This window comes from Urtica dioica, chromosome 10 (genome assembly GCF_054948205.1).
Source record: "Urtica dioica subsp. dioica isolate 48M chromosome 10, U.dioica_male_clone48M_v1_H2, whole genome shotgun sequence".
Classification (NCBI taxonomy): Eukaryota; Viridiplantae; Streptophyta; class Magnoliopsida; order Rosales; family Urticaceae; genus Urtica; species Urtica dioica.
Window position 1 is genome coordinate 2,199,208 of NC_142765.1, and position 16,971 is coordinate 2,216,178.

At 38.2% G+C, this 16,971-nt stretch overlaps 1 protein-coding gene and 3 long non-coding RNA genes across 5 annotated transcripts; all 4 read left to right on the plus strand.

Annotated features, from left to right (window-relative positions):
* The first annotated feature begins 1,959 nt into the window (after positions 1–1,959).
* Positions 1,960–6,046, plus strand: LOC149382988 (putative disease resistance RPP13-like protein 1). The gene is made up of 4 exons (XM_089627646.1): positions 1,960–5,139; positions 5,621–5,725; positions 5,882–5,944; positions 5,993–6,046. Exons 1-4 carry the CDS (start codon positions 1,960–1,962, stop codon positions 6,044–6,046), a joined length of 3,402 nt encoding a protein of 1,133 aa, XP_089483772.1.
* A 1,713-nt stretch (positions 6,047–7,759) lies between these two features.
* On the plus strand, positions 7,760–9,013 carry LOC149382989 (uncharacterized). 2 transcript variants are annotated; one of them, XR_016301744.1, is made up of 4 exons: positions 7,760–7,884; positions 8,014–8,131; positions 8,690–8,818; positions 8,953–9,013. It is a non-coding gene; the product is annotated as an uncharacterized LOC149382989 (long non-coding RNA). The 2 variants fall into 2 exon arrangements; XR_016301743.1 differs by having other exon boundaries at positions 8,690–9,011.
* A 123-nt stretch (positions 9,014–9,136) lies between these two features.
* Positions 9,137–11,021, plus strand: LOC149382990 (uncharacterized). Its single transcript, XR_016301742.1, has 6 exons — positions 9,137–9,285; positions 9,365–9,502; positions 9,856–9,937; positions 10,030–10,294; positions 10,375–10,474; positions 10,665–11,021. It is a non-coding gene; the product is annotated as an uncharacterized LOC149382990 (long non-coding RNA).
* Positions 11,022–14,152: 3,131 nt separating this feature from the next.
* LOC149382991 (uncharacterized) lies at positions 14,153–15,503 on the plus strand. Its single transcript, XR_016301672.1, has 3 exons — positions 14,153–14,414; positions 14,695–14,936; positions 15,339–15,503. It is a non-coding gene; the product is annotated as an uncharacterized LOC149382991 (long non-coding RNA).
* Positions 15,504–16,971: the final 1,468 nt, after the last annotated feature.

The following is a 16,971-nucleotide window of genomic DNA, read 5'->3' on the forward strand; positions in this document are numbered from 1 at the left end:
TCTGTGAAAATTGAGCGCTTCATGCTTTTCATAATTGTCCGACTCAGCGAACTTTTAAAATTACTCTACTCTATGTAAAAATTTGCTGCTCTCTCAACTATGTTCTCTCTGTTAACAATGGTATTCTGTGCTATTTCAGATTGATTTCCAGGTTCGTTATCTTCTTCGTCTTGGTAGACCTCTCGTATGTGAAAGAGAATCCCGCTGGTATCATAATTGTGCGACTCAGCGAAGTGGAGAGATTGGTGAGGTCTCTCCAACTTCCCGAGGATGTTGGGTATACCTGTGAAACATCCGGGTATTTTTGGTTGCTTCATGTATACTCTCGGTGGGAGCTATTTCTCGCTGCTTGCGTCGAGAAAGGAAACGAGCCATCATTTGTCAAAGACCGATTCCCCTTCAAAGAGTTCTTCTCGAACGCTCCGCACCAAGTCTTCACTGGCGAGTCGTTCGAGAAAGACATGAGGGCGGCGGAAGGGTGTTTTCGTCATCTGAAGGTTATGTTCCAAGAACTCGAAGAGTGCCGGGCGTTCGAGTTGCTCAAGTCAACGGCCGATCGAGCGAATTACTTGATGACTAAGCAAGCGAAGATCGTAGCGATGACCTGCACTCATGCGGTTCTGAAGAGAAAAGACTTTTTGCAGCTGGGTTTCAAGTACGACAACCTGTTGATGGAAGAGAGCGCTCAGATTCTGGAGATCGAGACTTTCATCCCGATGCTTCTTCAGAGGCAGCAAGACGGGCGTGCGAGGCTAAAACGCTGCGTTCTGATTGGAGACCATCACCAATTGCCTCCGGTCGTGAAGAACATGGCATTCCAGAAGTACAGTCACATGGACCAGTCTCTCTTCACGAGATTCGTTCGTCTTGCCGTGCCTTACATTTGAGCTCAATGCCCAGGGTCAAATATGTTGTACGTACTGATGGATAATATCAGGAGGTGCTTCAAATATGCTCCCATGATCTAATTAACGTTGATGTTAAACATAGTTTCCAATGTTCGGTTTAATGTCATTTGAACTCTAGACTATGAAGAGGTCCTCTAAAAAAGTGAATCCATATTCAGGTTTCCCAGTGGAAGGAAAAGTTAAAAAAAAAAAAAAAAAAAAAAAAAGCAAACAGGAACCAGCGCGCTCCTACAATATTTGATAATCAAACCTCTCGTGTGTATGCCTTGACGCATTTAATATGTTATTTTTTTTTTTTGCTCAAAATGACACATTTAATTTTATGTGAACGAAGATAATTGGAACCTCATCTTTCATTCTCTACCACTGAAAAGATAATTTAATGTGCATTTAATTTCCAACATGGAAAGCTGACAGCCCATTCATTTTTGTTTCCGCGTGATAGGAAAAGACAAAATAACAAAAATAAAAATAAACTGTCATTCAATTTTCTATAGCGTTTGTTGACGTCCTTCACTGCCATACTTTGCTCGCAAATTACAATTCACAGCTCTAGTATTTTGTGTGCGCGCTGAGAATTCAAGAAATCATCTTCTGCAGAAGAACTTCGTCTCCCTGTGAGTCTTTTATTTATTTATTATTATTTGTAAATATCGTATATAGTTCTATAAATTTTAAATTGCTCATTCATGCATTATTGTTTCCGTGAATGGAGACAAAAAAAACGCAAAAGAAGAAATCAACGCTCATTCAATTCCTCTAGTATTTTTTCAAAATACGCTCTCAGATGTCTCTCGTTATTCGTCGCCAATACTGTTCTGGTTTTCCCGCTCAGCTCAACCAGTCTCTCTGGAATGTGAACCCTCACGTTCACAAACACACTTCTTCTATCTATCAATAAATAAATAAAACAATTTATTAGAAGGAAAAAAAAATGTATATAAATAAAGCACAAAACTGAACTGACCGTAGTTACTCTATAAATATTGTCTTACTTTTGAATCTATATATATTGTAAAATAGAGAACCCTTGATCTGCTGGCAGTTATAAATGGCTGAGTTATTTGGAGGAGCGTTGCTTTCTTCTTTTCTTCAAGTCTTGTTTGAAAGGTTGGCTCCGAAAGAGATCCCAGCCATCTTGTTCCGTGGAAATCAGCCCGTTGTTGATGTCTTAGGTGATCTGAGGAACGTCGTGAGGTCAGTGACAAAGCTGGTCGACGATGCAGAGGAAAAGCTTATCACTGTCAGGGAGTGGCTGGATGACCTCCAAGACATGGTGTATCGCACCGATGACTTGGTTGATACCATGAACAGCGAAGCTCAGAGGCTTGAGCTGAAACCTCACCAGCCTTGTTGTTTGAGTATCCCAAGTGGTTTGTTCACTATTGGATTTGATAGCATGGTCAAGAATGAAGCTACGGAGATCCTTCGTAGATTCAAGAGTCTTTTAGACCAAAAGGATAATCTTGGTCTGAGAGATGATCTTGGAGAAATCCCTTCTTATCAAAGGCCACCCACTCCGTTGGTTGAAGAATCCAGCGTTTACGGAAGGAAAGATGATAAAAAGGTCATTGTTGACTTGTTGCTCTCCGGCGATGGTAGTGAGGAAAAACTATCAGTCATTTCGATTGTGGGGATGGGTGGTATTGGAAAAACCACCCTTGTTCAGCTCGTTTATGACGATGATGAGGTCAATGATTATTTTGATCTAAGAGCATGGGTGACGGTATCAAATGATTTCGACATCTATAAGATTACAAAACTAATCTTGGAAAAGGTCACATCGAAAGAGTGTCGTTCAGAAGAGTTGTTTGAGATTCAACAGAAACTAAGGGATTCCTTAAGAGGGAAGAGATTTCTTATGGTTCTTGATGATGTTTGGAATGAGAATTATATTCTCTGGGACTCTTTGAAGAGCTCTTTTGAATCTGGAGCAAAAGGATGTAAGATCATTGTGACAACACGAAGCACAATAGTAGCCTCTAGTATGGCAATTGGAAAGACAGCTACTTACCAGTTAACTGATTTATCACCCGAAGATTGTTGGCTGTTATTTTCACGCCATGCTTTCAGAAACAACGAAGACGCTCATGCATATCAAGATTTGCAAACGATTGGCAAAGAGATAGTGAAGAAGTGCAAAGGCTTGCCTTTAGCTATCAAATCTCTTGGCGGTTTATTACGTTCCGAACGAAATCCAAAGAATTGGGAAAACATTCTCGAAAGTGATGTATGGAATGAGTTGTATAGTAAAGAAAAAAGCATCCTCCCCGCTTTGTGGTTGAGTTATCGCCGTATGCCTACACATCTAAAACGATGTTTCTCTTATTGCTCAATCTTTCCAAAAGACCATGAGTTTAAGAGAGACAGGATAATCGTGTTGTGGATGGCTGAAGGATTTTTGCAGAGTGATAAGAAAGCTAGGACAATGGAGGAAGTTGGAGAGGAGTACTTGGAAGATCTTGTTTCAAGGTCATTGTTTCAGAAGTCGAATAAAGATGACTCAATTTTCCTCATGCACGACCTTGTTCACGATTTAGCCATGTTCGTATCCCGTGGATTTTGCTTCAGGGTTGATAAAATAAATGACTTTGACAGCCTTCAAAGTCATACTCGGCACCTCTCATGTAGCACAGAGCCTGAAGATTTTGGGCTTATATGCAAGGCTAAGTATTTGCGCACCTTTATTGGATCAGATAAACTGTTCTATTTTGGCTTGCCTTATAAAACCTTTGCAAAGTCGGGAAGATACTTAAGAGTCCTTGGTATACGTGGTTCAATCTCTAATTCGATTAAAAGTTTGATACATTTGAGGTACTTGGATTTATCTAACTCTATGATTAGGGAGTTGCCTGCTACAATATGTAGTTTGTACAACTTGCAGACATTGTTGTTGTCAAACTGTAGTAATCTTATGAAATTACCAAAGAACATGGAAAGGCTTGTAAATTTGCGGCATCTGGATATTTTTGGAACAGCTGTAAAAGAAATGAACTTCCAAATAAAAAATATGAAGTCTTTGCTTACATTGAGTAAAATAGTTGTTGATTTTGGAGATAGGGGGAATAATATTAAAGAAGTGAAACATGTTCAGCCTTTCATGGGAAGACTTGAGATTACGAGTATTGAAAATGTGGGTGATGCGAATGAGGCTTTGGAGGCTGATTTGAAGAATAAGAAGGGCATTACGGATCTGACTTTGGAATGGAGTGAAGAATCTGCCGGCGATGCAAATAGTTCGGAGAGAGAGAGAGAAATATTGGAATCACTTCGGCCTCATACAAATGTGAGTAATCTCAGAATCGAGTATTACAGAGGCACGATATTTCCAGAGTGGGTGGGACATCATTCTTTTTTTAACATAGTATCGATCTGCCTTAAGAATTGTAAAAGGTGTTTCATTTTGCCTCCGCTGGGACAATTGCCATGCCTCAAAAGGCTTGAAATATGGGGGTTTGATAGGGTGGTGAGTGTGGGTGATGAGTTGTACGGTGGCAGCAGTACTAGTGGCACCTCTTTCAGATCCTTAGAATACTTATCTATATGTTTTATGCCACAGTGGAAGGAGTGGTCATTTGGTGGAGATGGCACACTAGTTTTCCCCAGGCTGAGGGATCTATACTTACATGAATGTCCGGAGTTGAAGATGAGCTTACCAAACACGTCGGATGCTTGTCATGTACACCCCGACTCTCTCTCTAAACTAGAAGAGCTTATCATAGAGGGTTGCGAAAAGCTTTTGGAGAGTGATCTACACAAACTACCATCATTGAAAGGATTACTTATAGATGGTTGGGAAGGGGATTCGTTTCCTGGTGATGGAATATTGCTCCCCACCACTCTGGCTAAGATTGAGATTTGGTATAATAGGAATCTGTTGGCCCTAAACGGCGAGGCCTTTCAACAACTCACCAACCTTAAGGAGTTGAGAATCAGCGGTTGGAAAGGGGATTCGTTTCCTGGTGATGGAATATTGCTCCCCACTACTCTGGCTACGATTACTATCCAGGATTGTAGCAATCTGTTGGCCCTAAACGCCGAGGCCTTTCAACAACTCACCAACCTTAAGGAGTTGAGCATCATTGGTTGGAAAGGGGATTCGTTTCCTGGTGATGGAATATTGCTCCCCACCACTCTGGCTACGATTAAGATCTGGAGTAGTAGGAATCTGTTGGCCCTAAACAACGAGGCCTTTCAACAACTCACCAACCTTAAGGAGTTGACCATTCATGTATGCCCTCAGCTTCAATGTTTGCCCGAACAAGGCTTGCCCGCTTCTCTCTCTGTTTTAAGAATCACGGGATGCCATCCATTATTGAAGCAACGGTGTGAGAAAGGTAAAGGCCAAGATTGGCATAAGATTGCCCACATCCGGAGCGTCTCTATTTATACATAAAAAAAGGTAAACTATTCTTTTATTATTATTTTTTTTTAATTTTTCTGATAAATTATGTGCATGCTACTCTTACTACCACTGACGCGCGCTCCTTTACCATTTCAATTTCTAATAAATTCTAGTGCTGGTTATGATTCGTTGTCCCTTTGCGTAGTGTTATGGTAAATCGACATCTGAATCTGATTAGAGGTAAATTATTCATTTATTATTTTATAATTTTTTTTGATAAAATGATATGCATGCTACTATTACTACTGACGATCCCTTACCATTTAAATTTTATCAAACTCTAATGCTGGTTTCTTTGTTTGTAAAGGGACAAAGGAAGTGCCTTTGCATAGTGTTATGGTTCTTGAGGTCAACTAGTACTTGGAGAACGTTCCAGAACGTGGTGTCAATGATTCTCATGATTAACGATAAGGTTTGCGGAATCGATTTTGAATTGTTATTATTAAATTTGACGTGCTTGGTCTGGGAATTGAAGGACGGGAATGGTAAAATGCTAGGTTTGAGAACTTAAGAACTGGATTTACTACTACTCTGATTTTATTATTAATTGGGTATCTTCTGTATACAGTGCTTTTTAGAATTGGGCTCGTCAATTGACATTTTTGGAATCAAGTATGGGTTGGGGTTTTACGTCAGTGTTTCTTTTGTTGAATTGATTGATTTTGGTTTTGGAGTTCAGGTTTTATATAAAGCTGAGAAAGTTACCGCGTGTGGAATAGATTTGCGAGCATAAGAACTGGGTTTATAAATTGGGTATCTTTCTGTATATAGTGATTATTTTAATTGGACTCGTCAATTGACGTTTTTGGAATCAAGTATGGGTTGGGGTTTACTCAGGTGTTTTTGTTGAATTGATTGAGTTTGGTTTTGAAGTTTAGGTTCTATATAAAGCTGAGAAACTTACAGGGTATTTTAGGTTATGAAGTATAGTGCTGAAATTAGGAAAACAGTAAGACCATCTTGAACATAGATATTTATTTTACAAGGAAATTTTCGAATTGTGAGTATAGTGAACTATTAGGCGTGGACAGAAGAAAAGAAACTTATGGTTTTATGTGATTTTTTCTCTTAGTTAGAAATCATTGTAGGGAAGTAAATATATATATATATATATATATATATATCGTAATGAAAGTGCTGATGTTTTTTTCTTTGTGAACAAACAGTTTCGCTAGAATGGGTATGCTTTCCCACCGTTGTTGCAAAACAAAGCTTTTTTTTTTATCATACTTATCTGGCTCATCTTCAATCTTCCCCGATTCGATCGCTCTTCAGACAGATTTTAGGCCGTAATTCGTAGCCAAGGAGTTTATTCTGTATATTCCCAGCCATTCAGAGCAGCAATATCATTGTATCATCTGGAGCAAGAACGGTCTTGGAATGCTATTCATAGGTGGGGAAAAGCAATTAAATTTCTCAACAATTTAATGATATGATCTTAATGTAAAATATATTTTCCAGTCTTTAATTCTGTTAATCACTCTTTATCTTTGGTGATGATCAGCTGGTTGTTGGACCCAAAACTGGTTGATGAAAGAAAGCTGTCAACATTGAATCTTTCATGTTGTTACTGCAACAAAATGATTGTGTGCGCCTTGATTCTGATGGATTGTATTTAAAATGCCTCGTAGCTCATCAAGGTTTTATGATCATTACTAATCGACTACAAGGTAAAGTACGACGGCTTATTCAGATCGAGTTCATGCAAAGGCTCGAGATTTTGTGTCCAATGGAGGAAAATCTTGATGAAGGCTTTGCTGAGGCATTAATGGGATCATTCTCTCGGGACTGGAAAACATATTGCTTCGAACCGGTCAAGCTTAATCCTCATTTCTTTGAAGGCGAATTACATTTTATTTTTCTTTTCATGGTATTCTTACAACATATACTTCATTGATTTGACAATGATGCTGTGCTGTGGTCCTTTTTTTGCTCACAAGGTGTTGTGGTCCATGTTTCACCGTGTCATTTTTATTCATTTCTGTGGTCTCTTCTTAACTTACTAATTTTTTTTTGTATACAAATTATAATTTATCTTAAGTAGATGTTTTACAAAGAAGTGCTTCATTTTGGCTAGCTATTTGTAGGAACATACAGAGTAATAATTGTAGATTATTCTCTCTTTAACATACAGAGGTTCAGCCATTCACAGAGCGCCACTTGGACGCCACCCGATCAGCACTGTCGTTGAGATGCCCGTCGTTTTTTTATGGTCTATGAACATAGACATACCATAGTCTTTGCTCTTTTGGTTCATAGGTAAAGTGCATTGGCTTATTTAGAACAACTTGTATGGTTAACGGCTAAGTTGGTTACCCAAGGGTTTTTAATGTCTATTTTTTAATCTTTTTTAGAAAACATTACCGCATACTTTTCTTTTGCAAAAAGACGATTCTGATCGGTGTCGACCATCATCAATTGCCTTGGTGGATAGAAAATAAAGTCTCAGCTTCTCAGAATGCCACGTGGAGGTGGTCCTATACCTTGTCAGCACTGTCGATGAGATGACCTAGAGCTCTATCTATCAGGTACGAAAGATTTCGTATGGTCTCTGAACATATCATCTATCAGGTACATGATCATTGTGATTATCATTGGCGTAATTTTGTTTGTTTACGGAGTGGTGCCTATCACATTGCTAATCTGAACAAGTAGAAAGAAGAAAGCCCGGCGTTGATGATTGTGTACGCCATGTGGCAGAAGCCGGAGCACTGAACACAGAGAATGGTGAGACAGACGTCGACGATCTTTGATGATAGTGATGCTGACCCGACATCACATCCCCGAAGTCGAAATTTTATCAAGATTTCCTTAAAAGGTAAAATGATAATTTTTATGTTATTTTTATTTTTATTTTTCATTTTTTTTTTTCATTTTTCTTATAAAGTATGGCATGGTACGTAAAAGAATGTTGGCGGAAATGAATTAAATTTTTATTACTTCCTGGTGGTGTATTTATACAGCCTAAAGAGTATAATACATAGAGAAAATCAAGGAGATTTGATCTGATTAGAAGGAGATCAGATCAGAATAAAATAAAACTGTACACCTAATTAATTCCTTATATTCTGGAATTAATTTACACGTAATATTCTAAACAAAGAAATAAATCAACCATATTTTCTAACAGTATGTTATATATTTTCCTTTTTTTATAGAATTTTTTGGACAGACTTTTTTCGTAATAAATTATCTCAAGTTGATGCTTTACATCGCTCGTAGTACTTCTTTGGCATAAGTACATTGCCATCCTGGTAAGTGATTTTGTATTCTTGCTGATATAGTTAATTTTAGTACATGATAATCTCACGGTTCCACTTGTATTTTCTCATCCGTTAAATTCCACACACTCTTATGTATCTTTGGTCATGATCAGTAACATAATTTATTTGGAGCCAAAAGTGCATCAGAACGGAACTGATGGAAGAATGCTATCAAGATTCAAACTCGATTTCGCAACACCACATCCCCGAAGTTGAGTTTTTTTTTCAAGATTTCAATAAAGGTATAATGATAATTTTTTTTCTTATAAAATATGATATGGTATGTTATTTATTTTCTGTTTCATATAGATTTTTTGGACGGACTTTTTTTTTCTTATAATAATTAACTCGAGTTGATGCTATACATCGCTCTTAGTACTTTCTTTGGCATAAGTACATCGCTGCTGCCCTTTTGAGTGTTTGTATATTCTCGCTGATATAGGTGATTAGCTTACATATAATTAATCTCATATTCAGCTTGCATTTTATCGCCTCTTTAATTCCATACACTCTTATATATATTTGGTCATGATCAGTAACATGATTTAGTTGGAGCCAAAAGTGGCTGGGAATAATGGAATTAACTTCCCCGCTGATTTCCCGTCAAGATATTATTGTGTACACGAAATCATTGTACAAAGGTGGGTGAGAAGAAATGGGAGACTGGCGAGAAGGCTTTCACACACATATTCTAACATCACTAAAGGAGGTAACCTTTTTTTTCAAAGCTAATGTTCTGGTTGTCGGATCACATTGTTTCATTGACTTATTATCAATTGTTTTTGAAGGTCATATTATCAACCAGTAGTCCAATCCTTGGATCCGACCATGTGGAAGAAACTGAAGCTTTCCTCAAAATATCTGTTAGTTGTCTTCTTTGGAAGCAATTCAGACACCACCTTTTCTAGAAGAACATTGCTGACCTGGTAAGGGTTCTATGTTTAGTTTAGCTATGATAGCTTAGTAAAGAGCCTACGGAAAGAATTTAATTTCTCCGAAGACCCTGTTTTATATCGATTCAATCTTGTTCTTGAAAAAAGAGAGAATCTCGTGTTTGTGTATTCTTGCTGATCTAGTAAATTAGCGTACATAATGTTATATTCAACTTGTATTTTCTCGTCTTTAATTCCATTCACTCTTACCTGAGGTATTGGAACTAATGATCTTACTCTTGAATTATTGAAAAATGACCTTTGGGTTGTACAACTTACAGATCTTGTTACTGTCCTTATGTCATAATTTTGGAAATGAGAAATTGGATTTTCTGGTTTCTGATCAGATATCCAAAGAAGGCTATTCAATCACTCTTTATCCATCTGCTTCACATTTCTCTCATTGGTTCACAAAACCGCTCTCCAAAGGTAAACTACATGAAATCTAACTCGTCGGTCTTATATTTGGCATATCCAAGAGACCTTCATTTCGTTGTGTCAAATGGGTAATCATTTTGCAGAGGATTTGTGAGATTTATCAACAAATTCCAGAAGTGGTTGAGAGCTTTGGAGTGGACACAAGAGAATACAGATATGTGCCGATGGAGAATAATGTTGTGATGCTGCAAATATATATTTTTCTCAACTTGAGTTCCATTCACTCTATTACCTTTGTGATGAAAGTAGTTGGACCCAAAAGCAGCTCAAAAACTTGTTCATGGAAGAAAGCTGTCGAGATTTAATTTTCTATGCCGATTCCACTAAATACCTAATGCCTCATCTCAGGTATGACCTTTCTTAACATGGTCTATGAACATTTGAGCATCTTCTTTGTAGTTAATCGCTCTCTTGGATTACATGTAAAGTGGATGGCGTATTCAGACAATTTGGATCAGAAGAAGAATCCAAAGTCGAGGTGCTTATTCAGAGATACTGCAATCTGCATAGCAAAACATAGCTTCCATGGTGAGTGCGTTTTATCTCTATGGACCCTGCTTGATCTTGATTCAATATTGATTTTGAAAGAAAAGAGAATCTTGTGTTTGTATATTCTAGCTTGTATAATTAATTAGCATACATAATAATGTCACATTAAACTTGTATATTATCCTCTCTTTAACTCCATTCACTCATATATATCTTTGGTCATTATCAGTGACATCATTTAGCTGGAGCCAAAAATGGCTTGGAACGGAACTGATGGAAGAAAAAGCCGTCGAGATTCCAACTCGTGCGATCATTTGGATTAAAGGAGTTGCATATGGAATTAGCTCAATCCTCGGGGCAAATGGAATTGGAAGAAGCCGAAGCGTCAAACGCAGAAAATGAAAGCCTTGAGGAAGAACAATGGAATCACATAATGTCATTTTTTTTATAATAAATAAGTGCATATTGATGATGACGATGCTGACCCGAATGATCACAGATTTATGTTTCTCTCAGGACCCAAAAATATATTGTACGGATTGATAGAACCAGGAGGTTCTTCTTTATTTAAGAATATGTTTCAATATTACTTATTTCGTCGCTGGGTTGTCATTTAATCTCAAGACTATCAAGGCCTCAAGGGTGGTCCCTTTCTTTGACATTCATTTTGTGATTAAGTAAAAAACAATGGCGCACAAGTTCTTAACTTTTTATTGCCGTTTAGTCTCTGTAAACGATCAACCTAACATTTGATGATAACAGTTTATAGGCAAAGAGTTACAACTACATTATGAATCGCGGTAAATATCTGATTAAAAAAAAAAAAAACTAGGCTGGATTAGTGCTTGGTTTTTCGTGATTCAAAAATCAAGTCAATCTCTGATTCAATCAATTATTTTATACACCCTGAGGTATTTGGACTTATCCTACTCTGAGATTATAGAATTACCTGATTCTATAATCTCAGACATTATTGTTGTCAATGTGCCTTAATCTAACTACATTACCAAAGAACATGGCAAGACTAATCAATTTGCGGCATCTGGATATTGATTGAACATCTCTAAAAGAAACGAACTTCTGAATAAAAAAATATGAAGTCTTTGCTGACATTGAGTAAAATATTTCATTTGACATGATTAGCTGTACCTGATTAGAAAGAGAAATATATTACAAAAACAAAGCAACCTTTGTCAAGTTCATTTTATCCTCCAAAAGAATAGCGAAGAAAGAATATGGAGAGAGAGATTAGCAACTTCATAAAGGTATGGCTTTTGGCTTTACCATCTCAAAGGACTCACCGCCTTTTTCCTCGCCAGCTTTCAAACTCTTGGTCTTCTCATTCCACAAAGGCCCTTTGAAAAACTCCACTACATGTCTTCCTGTTATGGCCCATACCACCACATTTACCACATTTGCGGTGAATGACAACTTTTTCGCCTTGGGAAGGGTATCGATTGACCCTCCGCATTCCTTGTTTACTTTTCTTCGGTCGACCGGCTTGTTTCTTTTCAATTGGTTCTGACACCTTCATGTTCTTTATGTCATCCGAAACGTTCCGCTGATCTTCATTCCCAACAGGATATATAGATTCCTTGTACATCTCAATCCATGTCTCCTTCGAATAGAAAGGACTGCATAAAGAGTTGATGTCGACACTCCTGTGTTGTGCAGATGCAATGGCATGCTCGCTCGGGATTCCAAGTAGTTGTGGTAGCCCGCACGTGCATGTCTTTCTCAACAAATCAACATCAAAGTCACCTCTCTCGTCTTTGACATGACATTCATACATACCGAGTCCATAGGTATTGACGAATTGTGCCTTGCTGTTTAGATGGGGAGATTGTCTTAAAACTTCGGGGACAATCTTGTATCACATTTTCTAGCCATTTCTTTTCTATCAAAAAACCACTTTTGAAGTGTGAATCTAATAAACTCAAGCAACGTGGTAATGGGAAACGTTCTAGCATTCCTCGTCTTATTGTTGAAGCTTTCTGCATTATTACTTGTCATTATATCGTACCTATACAAACAGTTACATATTAAAGACGTTTTATATCTAGTTAAAACACTTGTAATGAAAAAATGAAGAGTTTGTGTTTTACCGTTTCCCAGGGAAAAATGCTCTTGCCCACTGATCAAAACCGATTTCCTTGAGATACTTTGCCATCTCGACATCTTTCCTTCTCAATTGCCGAAAATGAGCTTCGAAAGTGGTCTTATTGAAAGCATAAGCGGCGACATTCAGTTCAATGCCACAATGATCGGTCTTGAATTTATGTTGGACATTTAGTTTTAGATGATGGTAGCATGCTCTGTGAGGGATACCAGGGAACACCACCTCGAGACCATGTATGATGCTAACATGTCGATCGGATATGAACGCCAACTCTTCAACGTCTTCACCGATAACTTCTCTCAACTTTCTCAAAAATCAAATCCACGAAGCATGACACTCGCTATCTACTACCCCGCATGCAAGTGGATATAATTGTGAATTAGCGTCCATCGCAATTGCGCATAGCAATTGTCCACCGTATTTTGTCTTAACAAATGAACCGTCTAATGATATCACCTGTCGACAAGACTTGAATCTTCTACGACACGCCCCAATAGAAAAGAACGCGTACTTGAATCTATCGTCATCTTTCACAAACGCAGTCAGAGTCTCAGGGTTCTTCTGCTCCAACTTGTATAGCCAAACGTATTGAGATCTATGACAGTAGGAATCTGTTGGCCCTAAACGGCGAGGCTTTTCAACAACTCACCAACCTTAAGGAGTTGGACATTTCTAAATGCCCTTAGCTCCAGTATTTGCCTGAAGAAGGCTTGCCCGCTTCTCTCTCTCACTTGACAATCGAGAAATGCAATCCTTTGTTGGAGCAGCGGTGCGAGAAAGACAGAGGGGAAGATTGGCACAAGATTTCCCACATCGCTCACGTCATGTTTTGTTATAAACATGCTACTACTACTGCTAATACTACCGTTTGAATTTAAGTAAACTCAGACAAAGGAAGCCCGTGATTTTGCATATTGTTATGGTTCTTGAGGTCTGCCAGTACTTGGGAGAGCGTTCGAGCACGTGATGTCGATGATTCTCATGATCAACAATAAGGTTTGTGGAATCAATTTTAAATTGTTATTTTTTAAATTTAACGTGCTTGGTCTGGGAATTGAAGGACGGGAATGGTAAAATGTTAGGTTTGACATTGACAGCTTAAGAAATGGGTTTACTATTACGACTACTCTGATTTTATTATTAATTGGGTTTCTTTCCTATATAGTGATTTTTAGAATTGGACTCGTCAATTGACGTTTTTGGAATCAAGTATGGTTGGGGTTTTACTTGAGTGTTTCTTTTTGTTGAATTGATTGATTTTGGTTTTGAAGTTCAGGCTCTATATAAAGCTGAGAAACTTGCAGAGTGATTTAGGTTATGAAGTGAAGCTATTTAGTAAAGCTATTTAGTTTCCTATATAGTAAAGCTGCTCTATAAGGTATTAACCCTTCACAGCCATTGAATTAACGTGACCATACCGAGTTTAATTATACCACGTATGTCATCATGAAACATTGGCTATATAGCAATAAAAAACAAATACCTCAGCAATTTAATCATTTGCTACACAGGCTCTCATCATGCATCTCCGATTGGGAAGGGGATTCGTTCCCTGGTGATGGAATGTTTCTCCCCACCACTCTGATTGGTAATTGATTTATTTTTCCTGATAAATTTTGTTGAGCGACTTATATAAACTTTATCCCACATCTCTTTATAGATTATGACACTTCAATACCCTTAATTTTAAAATAACTCTAATGTTGGTGTCTCGGCGGACAGAGGAAGCCTGTGGATATGCATAGGATTATACTTCTTCAGGTCAGCCAGTACTTGGAGAACTATTTCTGGCCCAATTTTAATGCCGAGACCGCAATGTTCGAGCACGTTACATCCATGATTCTCATCATTTACGAGAAGGTTTGTGGAATTGGTTTGAAATGAAGGAAGGGAATACTACTACTATCGGGTTTAGTGTTTCTTTTGTAAATATTGAATTTTTTTTTTTAATCGGACTTGATAATTCACGTTTTTGGAATCAAGTGTGAGTTTTTTTGTTAAGGAATCAAGTGTGAGTCCGGGTCGCTTAAGTGTTTCTTTTGCGGAATCTAGCTTATGAACTGTAGGATTGAAATTAGAAAACATCGAGCGTGAGACCATTTTTTTACATGGATCGCAATTAAAGTCTCGTTCTTTGCAGAATGTCAAGTGGACGTGGTCCTATGCCTTGTCAGCACCGGGGATTAGATGACCAAGCTCCGTCGGGTACGTAGACTTTTGTAGATATGTCATGAATGCTTTTATGCTCTCTGAACATCTTACATCATCTTTTTTGCAATTCGATTACAAGTAAAGTACACTGCCCGATGATAGTGATTCTGGTTCGAACGGCAAATTCCCGAGAAGTTCGGTCTCCACTCAGACAATTTCCAGAGTTCAGGGGTACGTATATGTAATGCTTAGTATTAGTGCACCTTTCTTAGATTACAAAATTACCTTACTGTTACTTGCCTCAAAAATCTTATTCACATCAAGAATATACTAAACAATTTTGTTTCTGTTTTGTTTAGATGGATCTTTTATATCACAAAAATCTCAAATTCACCAAATCTTTTATGAATATATCTGAAGTAAGGTAGTTGAACTAATTATCTTATTTTTGGATTTTTGTTTCTGTGTCGTAATTTCGCTTTTGGCCTTCTCATTCCATATTTTACGCAAAAGATCTCCAAAGAAGGATATTCAATCAGTCTTGTGGATTACATGTTTCTGTGTATTTTTTTTTTTTTTTTTTTTAATTTTATAGTCTGATGAGCATTTACTAATCCTCTTTGTATTTAATAGCTCGCATGGATTATGTGTAATGTATATGGCATATTCAGGGTAACTAGTAGCCCAATCCTTGGATCCGACCATGTGGAAGAAACTTAAGCTTTCCTCAGAATTTCTGTTAGTTGTCTTCTTTGGAAGCAATTGAGACACCACCTTTTCTAGAAGAACATTGCTGACCTGGTAAGGGTTCTATGTTTAGTTTAGCTATGATAGCTTAATAAAGAGCCTATGGAAAGAATTTAATTGCTCTGAGGACCCTGTTTTATATCGACTCAGTTCCTGGAAAAAGAGAGAATCTTGTGTTTGTGTATTCTTGCTGTTCTAGTAAATTAGCGTACATAATGTTATATTCAACTTGTATATTCTCGTCTTTGATTCCATTCACTCTTACCTCAGGTATTGGAACTAATGATCTTACTCTTGGATTATTGAAAAATGAGCTTTGATTTGTACAACTTACAGATTTTGTTACTGTCCTTATGTCATAATTTTGGAAATGAGAAATTGGATTTTCGGGTTTCTTTCGTCACTCTCATCCGAGCCCTGTCCGAGTCGGAGCACTTAGACGAAGCTGTGGACTTGTTTACGAGGCTGCATTGGGCCTCGGCTCTGATCAATACTTACTTGGTCTCGTGAATCTTTCAATGAGCTGCCATTTGATCTCAAGTCTATCAAGAGTTGTCATCTGAAATTGAATCCATTTCCTAATCCTCATAATCAACCGAGTAAAAAAACTATTAGATTTACTCCCATACGTGTACTAAGTACAACCATCTTCTCAATGTTTTCGTAATTGTTATTGGTTGTTTTTCTTTAGTGAATCTCTGTGAAAATTGAGCGCTTCATGCTTTTCATAATTGTCCGACTCAGCGAACTTTTAAAATTACTCTACTCTATGTAAAAATTTGCTGCTCTCTCAACTATGTTCTCTCTGTTAACAATGGTATTCTGTGCTATTTCAGATTGATTTCCAGGTTCGTTATCTTCTTCGTCTTGGTAGACCTCTCGTATGTGAAAGAGAATCCCGCTGGTATCATAATTGTGCGACTCAGCGAAGTGGAGAGATTGGTGAGGTCTCTCCAACTTCCCGAGGATGTTGGGTATACCTGTGAAACATCCGGGTATTTTTGGTTGCTTCATGTATACTCTCGGTGGGAGCTATTTCTCGCCGCTTGCGTCGAGAAAGGAAACGAGCCATCATTTGTCAAAGACCGATTCCCCTTCAAAGAGTTCTTCTCGAACGCTCCGCACCAAGTCTTCACTGGCGAGTCGTTCGAGAAAGACATGAGGGCGGCGGAAGGGTGTTTTCGTCATCTGAAGGTTATGTTCCAAGAACTCGAAGAGTGCCGGGCGTTCGAGTTGCTCAAGTCAACGGCCGATCGAGCGAATTACTTGATGACTAAGCAAGCGAAGATCGTAGCGATGACCTGCACTCATGCGGTTCTGAAGAGAAAAGACTTTTTGCAGCTGGGTTTCAAGTACGACAACCTGTTGATGGAAGAGAGCGCTCAGATTCTGGAGATCGAGACTTTCATCCCGATGCTTCTTCAGAGGCAGCAAGACGGGCGTGCGAGGCTAAAACGCTGCGTTCTGATTGGAGACCATCACCAATTGCCTCCGGTCGTGAAGAACATGGCATTCCAGA

Excerpts from the sequence above, each read along its gene's own strand:
- LOC149382988 (XM_089627646.1), top strand. The coding sequence starts at position 1,960 with ATGGCTGAGTTATTTGGAGGAGCGTTGCTTTCTTCTTTTCTTCAAGTC. Across the intron at positions 5,726-5,881 it reads TTCTCATGATTAACGATAAG|TGCTTTTTAGAATTGGGCTC; the intron begins GTTTGCGGAATC and ends TTCTGTATACAG. Across the intron at positions 5,945-5,992 it reads AGTATGGGTTGGGGTTTTAC|GTTTTATATAAAGCTGAGAA; the intron begins GTCAGTGTTTCT and ends TTTGGAGTTCAG.